The following is a 7,852-nucleotide window of genomic DNA, read 5'->3' as shown; positions in this document are numbered from 1 at the left end:
CCGTGAGGACCTGACCGAGCGTGGTATGGAGCGTGGGACTGGTTGTTTGTGTGACACTGCGGCTATGGGCACGTGTCATGTGGCCAACCACATTGCTCAGGAACACACTACCGCGGCGGCTTGGCAGGGAAATACGCCGCCACCAATCATCGCAATCCCTGTCAAGGCGTATCCAACATGAACTGCACTCCATTATATCCAGAACCGTCCAGATGAAACCGGATTGAGCGCAAGCCACGAAGGGTCCTCCGGGAGTCTACCGTGTGATTCCATTATTGGCCTCCGCAGTCCAGCAGGTGGGAATGCGGGGTGGGAATGCGGGGTACCATTGAGCCTGGGGCACAAGTGGGGCAACCGTGTACAGCTACAACCAATCTCACAATTACCATCCCTTACGGAGCGGCCTGGGGTTACAACCCCAAGCACGCTCGCATTCAACAGCAGCTACTCTGCGCTGGCCCACTCTCCTGCCAGCTGTCCTTCTCTCGTGCATGGTGAGGTACCGGACAGTTTTGAAGAATGAAGGGAAGGACTGACGGTTCAAATCTGAAGCGCTCGTTTTTATAAACGCGACACTCAAGTTTCATTTGTCGTACGATTTGTGGCGTTGGAGCCACTTGCACAACCGCGTCGGAGACTCGTCGCCCACCCACAGCGTCACCACCCAGTCATATATCAGCCAGAAAAGGACCGAAACGAGTACTCGTGGGGACTTGGCGGTAGAAATTCCGTCGCATCGACCTCGCAGCTTTCTGGCAGGACTGTTGGCATGTGTCAGCCTTGAGGAACGAAAGGACTTTCAACAGGTGACAAAATCGGAAGCGATTTTTCAAAGGAGCCCTTGAGGAACGAAAGGTTGATCTGGCGGCGGGTTTGTGAGATGTTTAGAGCAAAGTTTTGGAGTTTGATTTCTTAACGTAAAATTGGGCACATTCAGAAGTTGGGGGAGGCGCTTTTAGTGGCCAATTCCAGCGCGGGGTTTAGGATGCCGAACTAGGGGTGCTGTAAGCAGTGTGGTAAATAATAAGGCAATTGCTATGCGGGTCCAACCACTTTGCTACGGGGACTTCCGTACGGGGGCGCTGTGGCTCAGCCGCTGTCAAGCCACAAATAGGTACCTTATTTGTATGGTGCAAAGGATAGATAGCCGTTCTTACTAAGGTACACGTACAGCCCGGGGTCCGACAAGGCACCAGAAACGCGCTTGTCCTAAAACAGCCAAGCCGGAGTACTGGGATGTCAGAACGTGTTTCGGTTCGGAAGTTAGCCGGGATTTACGCAGGGATGTCTTGACCAAGCCCCCTCGCCTGAATAGCTCTCGTATACCTTTACCCGAGTAGCCTCCCCGCATTGCGACGTCTGACAGCCTGAGCCTTCTTTTGGTCGCCAAAAACCGCCTCAACATCCACGTCAAATGCGGAAATTCCCGCTGCGGCGGCCACCAAAGGCGTAAACGGAATATCGGATCCCCACATGATATGTGTATAGTCAACCCATCGCAGCAATGATGGAATAGCTGAGTCGACTGGCCAGGGTCCGGCAAGGCAGGCTTGTCAGCAATCAATATTGATTGATAAGGGCAGCATTGATATTGATAACGAAGATTTACCCAATATTGATATTGATATTGATAATTATTGATAATTAGCCAGTGATTTTCGCCTCCATCACGATACAGTTGCAGCTGTCCAGGTATTCATTACTGTGACGAGTTGTCACCGCCGACGATGTCAATTTCATTGCCGCCAGTCTCTGAAAGGCTAATAACTTCATCATCTTCGCCAGTTAGTACATGCAGAACTCGAATAAGATCATTCTTATTCCAATTCCCTAAAAGCTCTGTCATCTCCACAATCCAAGCGCCTAGCCTTGCCCTATCCCAAGAGATTGTACGTCTAACACCTGAAAAGACACGTTCTGCCTCGTCTGACATTGGCGGGATAGAGAGAATGTCAATAGCCATTTTGTGGAGACGAGGGTACTCCAATCTCTGTTCTTCTTTACACCACCATTGTAAAGGGGAGCAGGTAATCTTATGTGGCGACGATGTAACGAACTTCTCAAATTCATCCTCACCGTCATCCTCAGTAACATCAAGCTCTTGCGCAAGCTTGTCAAACTCTGAGAGCTCATGGCTGTCGTTCGCCCCCCGGTTTGCATTTGTCTTGAAGTGGCAGATCTTTGTACTTTGCCCAGACCTCCCTCGCTGCTCTGAGGGCTGGCCCACACCAAGATGGATCCCAATGAAGGTCAATATACTTTTTTCGGCGCATAGGGTGGAGGAGGAGAGCAGTAGTGTAGGCGGGAGCTTCGTCAGAACATTTGTAATACTTGTCAAGTACGTACCAGCCCATATTGATGGAGTTGACTATATGGGAGTTATGGGCGTACTTGGCCTGTATTATCTATTAGCAACATACTAATGAGTTAATACTTGTTACAGCGTACCTTCGCTTGCTCGTAATGCTTAAACAGTACATCCATCGTCCAGAGTGCCTGATCAAGAGATGACCATTTTGACTCTTGAATAAGCGTCGCTTGAGAGAAGGGCTGTAAGAACTCCAGAGTAATTTTAAGAGTCTCCCAATCTTGAGGCGAGAGAACTGCTGGTCCAAGTTCTTTATGATGGTTTTGACAGAAGATCATCAACTTTGCTTGCTTCTCAACCGCTGTTTTAATGAGATTAAACCATGAATTCCATCGGGTGACATTATCAATGCCTAACGTTTTGCCGGCTAAGGTCTCCCATTCATCTGAAAGGATCGATGAGGAGCGAATGAAGACGGCGATAGTATGGAGATTACTGAGTGCACTGATTGACTGCCATCCAGCCTCATCACCCAGTCGTTTCTTCTTGCCTTTCTTACCTTGCTTTTCTCGAAGTTGTTCTTGTAATGCCTCTACAATGGTGAGGTCTGCCTCTTCCTTTGCAGCCTCGATAGCAGCTTCGAGTGCTTCGACAGTGCTTGCAAAAAGAAAGGCTTCAAGAGAGAGATTGATGATGTGACCACAACAACGAATACGGCGCTTCTTCCCATCAAATTCAATTCCCAGTTTGATAAGCTCTCTTCCAATGGCCGCAACACAAGTGTCATTACTTGAAGCATTATCCCCAACAATATATCCAGTATTTTCGGCAATCTCATAAGCTTTGATCGCATCAAGAATGTGGGCTGCCATTGTCTCACCACTATGTGAAAAGCGCCACTGTAGAAGTGCCAACAGCGCCTTTCGAAGAACGTACTCATTATCAACGAATTGTGCGCAAATGCCGAGGAATGATTTGCGGTTTGGTGATTTCCAGAGATCGATACTATAGTGAATTTGAGACCTAGCATTTTGGAGCCGGCTCTTGACGGTTCCATAATGCTTGCGGAAGCTGCGCTCAATATGGATTGGGATGCTTGAATGTGATTCGACAAGGAGGCTTTCGACTTCTGGGTTAATAGACATGAGGAGTGCTTGATATTCAGCCCATTCAACACAATTAAATGCCATCCGGCGGCGAGTAATGAGCTGGATCTGTGCTTCATAAAAAGCGTCCCTGTCAATAGCGTTGCGGAGCTTCTCTCTCAACTCGAAACTGTCCCTTTCCGCTAGCTTCTGTGTAGCATTTTGAAACGAGATATCGAGGGCTAATTGGCGTGGTTTCTTGCCCTTTGGCTCTGCAACCTCAATGTATATTTGATGCTTGTTCGCAAGATGGCCACGTGCATTTGTCGTAATCGCAGTAGACCACCTTCCATTGCAAATTTTGCAGTACATTAATGACTGTCCATCCTTTCCTCTCTTGTCTTCGTCCTCTTGTGGCTTTCGAAAGTGGTCCCAGACGTCCTCAGCACGTCTTTTTCTTTGTTTTAAGATGATGTCTTCTCGAGCACGGTCAGGTTTGGGAGGACGGCTGTTGAGGAAGGAGAATGCATTAGGAGTTAAGTGTCTGTGGAGTGGAGGGCGTGGAGGAAGAGGGGCTTCTTATAGACCGATTGGAGAAATTTCCAGAAGCCATAGCAAAAGCTTGAAGTAATTATGGTGATTGAGGAACACGATAGGAGACTAAAGGCAGAACTTCAGACGCGCCAGGAAAGACGCGAAAAACGCGAGTTCGCGGTGTCACATGATATTGATTGATAAGTATTGATTGATAAGAACAACATTGATATTGATAATTTTGAAAATATTGATAGTTATCAATATATTGATTGATAAGCTAATATTGCTGACAAGCCTGCGGCAAGGTCGAAGTAGAAGCTTTTCGCGAGTGTCGCTATCATGGATGATCGCGTCAAGTTGAGGTGGGGATATAGAGTACTGTACCCAACTATCCGATCTAAAGTGGGGATGAGGCCGCCGCCAGCATGTGGGATGATCCATTTGAGGCGTGAGAATCGGGTTGGTATTTGGGAGTAGAATAGGTCTGCGAAAGTGCGAGCTGTATCGAAAGGGAAGTCGAGCGTTGGCGCCGCAAATTGTCTGGTTGCCACCGGTCTATTGAGGGACTGCCATTCCTTCTGCGTGATTGTTGGAGCTTCCGCGGTGATGTCATATTTCAAATGGTTGTACTCAGTGCATGGCGTCGTGGGATGCTCAAAGATTGTCACGTTGAGCTTGTTGAGCGCCTCGTAGATTGGGAATAGGTCTGGGTCGCCAAAGTACATGCCGTAGAAATTGGACATCCACACGACGCCATCCGGCTTCGGGTCCAGCTTGTTGAAGCAGTAATCGACTTCCTTCAAAGACGCCTGGATGTCCGGGAGGGGTAGAGACGCGAAGAAACCGAATTTGCCAGGGTATTGAGCCTTTACTTGGGCAGAGACCCAATCAACTACACGACTTACACTGGTTGATCAACTTAGTGTATTACACTCAACTAAATCAACTAAATCAGGACAATCCTGACTAATCAATTAAACTAAATTTGGGCCTCTCGTGTACGTGGATTTAGTTGATTTCAGTGTAACTGTTGATGGTTAAAGGGCTGCACATTTGATCTCGAACTTAGCTTCAGGGTAGGTTCGGCTGCGGGCGAGACGACAAGTCAGCTTCCTCCCCCTATTCTACATCCGTAATTTGTATTCTAACCAAAGTGCCTTAAGGTAGAGCCTCCGCTACTGCGTCGTGCGTCTGTTGATCCTTGGTTGATTGACTTCGGCATCTTTTTACCCATCTTGGAACCGTATTGCCATGTTTTGAATGCCGTGTAGCGGAACGATGGCTGATGCCTAGTTTATTGAAATATCTTCCTGCTAGCTAGCACCTGCTTGATCATCACATAACACCTATTTCTGGCCATCTACAACAAGTATCATCGCTTCTTTTCTGTAAGGGGTCGCCGGTCGGCCCCAGTAAGTTCCGTAAGGGGACACGCGGCTCATTCAGCTAACAAAAAAGAGAGAGCAGACGTTCTCGAGGGGTGGACTCTCTACTATGGTGGTTAACTGGGCAGTCAATGCTCAGGGGCTGGTTGTGAGACCCTCATTTGGTGGCGTTATCAGCATTGCCATCAACCCAGGTGCACGGCAACGAGTTAGTCCGTGACACTTTCACATTATGTCTTTATGTTTACTATGACCATGAGCGCTTCGGAATTCCTAGAATCGTCCCCAATTTCTATCGATGATGTCCCAATTGACTTCGAACTCCCAGTGCCTTCCACGCCTGCTTCTTCTGCCGAGAGCTCATTGACGCCGTTCTCCCCGCCGCCGACGACATTGCCCACTCCTGATAAGTACGATACGCGTCTTTGGGGACATTTTCCGGGTTGGGTATGGTCAGAAAGAAGCAAAGACAACTACTCATGGGCTTGGGAATATGGATACGACATACAACATGACGACGAGCGCAGATGGGTCTGCAAGCCGTGTATTCAGAAGAACGACCCCAGACCTAAGAATTTCGTTGCTATTGGCCTTCAGAATGCGCTGAATCACTTATACAAGGATCACGGAATATCTGCACCAGATAACAAGACAAAGTCCGGCTTGCAAAAGAAAGCCGAGGAGAAGCCAGGGAGCAAGAGGCCAAGATCGATTGTGGATATATGGAAGCTCGACCCTTTAAGACCTCGAGAACAGGCGATTGCCAACTCTATGATACGCGGATTTAATCGAAATCACTTTCAACGTCTCCTGATCGAGTGGATAGTCGACACGAATCAGCCCTTTAGTGTTGTTGAACATGAGAGACTCCGGGATATCTTCGAATACCTTAACCCTGCAGTCAAAGATCACGAACGCCAACATCTCTGATACCACAGTTCGCGCGCTCATCAACTCCGAATTTAAAAAGCACAAGGCGCGCGTCATTGAAGCCCTGCGAAAGAGCCCCGGCTTAATACACGTCAGCTTTGACGGATGGAGGGCGCGGAATCGACACTCGTTATACGGTATCGTGTGCTTCTTCAGGGACGAGAATAGCAAGCCCCACAAGGTCGCTCTGGGGGTCCCCGAAGTCCGCAGACATTCGGGGAACAACATTGCAACAGAAGTCCTTTATACCATCGAGGCTTTTGGCATCGAGGAGAATATTGGGTATTTTACCCTTGACAATGCCGAGAACAACGACACAGCACTTGAGGCTATTGGCAAAAAGCTCGGCTTCAATGGCGCTCGAAGGCGAGGCCGCTGCTTCGGCCATATAGTCAATCTGTCTGCGAAGGCACTACTGTTCGGGAAGGATACAGACGCGTTCGAAGAACAACTTTCTGGTGCAGAAGCGCTGTCTGAAGCCGAATACGAACTTTGGCGACAGAAAGGGCCGGTTGGGAAGCTCCATAATTTCGTCGTAGATATTAATCGATCGGACAGACTGACATACCTATTGAAAGAACTTCAAGAGTACGACATATCCATATCGGACGATCCGAAAATACGGTCAAAAAGCCCCGTCTCGGTAGTGCTAGATAACGATACGCGCTGGCTTTCCCAGCTCTATATGATCCGCCGCGCCTTGAGACTTCGAAGGTACTTCGAACTGCTAGTCGCGAAGTTCCGAATCCAATGGGAGGAGGAGAATACATCAAAAAGAACTGGCCAGTTGAAAAAGTCGGCTGTCCGGCCTCGAATCCTTAGAGACGAGAACCAACTTACGGCCAACGATTGGTCTGTACTTCAACACTTCGCGACGATCCTTGGATACTATGAAGATGCAGTCAAGACTCTAGAAGGCGACGGTTTAATCAGGAAACGCAAGAGGGGTTATACTGGTTCATATGGGAACGTTTGGGATGTGATCAATGGGTTTGAATTCCTGCTTGGCAAGCTCGAAAAATATAAGGCGATGGCAAAAGATTTTCCTGACCCCGAACAGTTCAGGATCAGCATAAATATGGCCTGGGAGAAATTAGACAAGTATTACACTATTCTCGACACAACACCGATATATTATACCGCCCTCGCACTCCACCCGGCATACAGATGGGGATGGTTCGAGCAGGCCTGGGTACATAAGCCCGACTGGATCAGATCTGCAAAAAGGATAGTTCAAGAAGTGTGGGACGAGTCCTATCGAGATTTCCATATTGTGGTGGCCTCAAATGACGAGCCTGTTGCAAAACGACAGAAGCAATACTACAATGCCTTCGAAGAGCATTGCGAACAGTCCCGTATCGACTCCATACAGACAGAGCCTCTACTGGACGACGACACGATTGGCGACGAATACGAACGATGGCAATCGAGCCATGAGAGCACCGACAAGACTGTGCGAGATCCGATAGCGTATTGGCATGAGAAGCGCCTGCAATACCCTCGTCTCTCCCGAATGGCCCTCGACTTTGTCACAATACAATCAATGTCTGCAGAATGTGAGAGGATGTTCTCGGCAGCAGGGCAGATGGTTGTTCCCGCCCATCACG

The 7,852-nt window shown here is 48.5% G+C and overlaps 2 protein-coding genes across 2 annotated transcripts; one reads left to right on the top strand and one right to left on the bottom strand.

Moving 5' to 3' along the window:
* Positions 1 to 315: 315 nt before the first annotated feature.
* VFPPC_12396 (hypothetical protein) lies at positions 316 to 784 on the top strand (the record flags this gene model as incomplete). Its single annotated transcript, XM_018290293.1, has 2 exons — positions 316 to 473; positions 553 to 784. The coding sequence occupies 2 exons, from the start codon at positions 316 to 318 to the stop codon at positions 782 to 784; spliced, it is 390 nt and encodes a 129-aa protein (XP_018136380.1).
* A 915-nt stretch (positions 785 to 1,699) lies between these two features.
* Positions 1,700 to 5,183, bottom strand: VFPPC_18519 (amidohydrolase domain-containing protein; the record flags this gene model as incomplete). Its single annotated transcript, XM_022430116.1, has 5 exons — positions 1,700 to 2,258; positions 2,347 to 2,396; positions 2,449 to 3,901; positions 4,222 to 4,836; positions 5,161 to 5,183. The coding sequence occupies 5 exons, from the start codon at positions 5,181 to 5,183 to the stop codon at positions 1,700 to 1,702; spliced, it is 2,700 nt and encodes an 899-aa protein (XP_022285649.1).
* Between the last annotated feature and the right edge of the window lie 2,669 nt (positions 5,184 to 7,852).

Source organism: Pochonia chlamydosporia, chromosome 3 (genome assembly GCF_001653235.2).
Source record: "Pochonia chlamydosporia 170 chromosome 3, whole genome shotgun sequence".
Lineage (NCBI taxonomy): Eukaryota > Fungi > Ascomycota > Sordariomycetes > Hypocreales > Clavicipitaceae > Pochonia > Pochonia chlamydosporia.
This window is presented reverse-complemented; position numbering and strand designations above follow the sequence as displayed.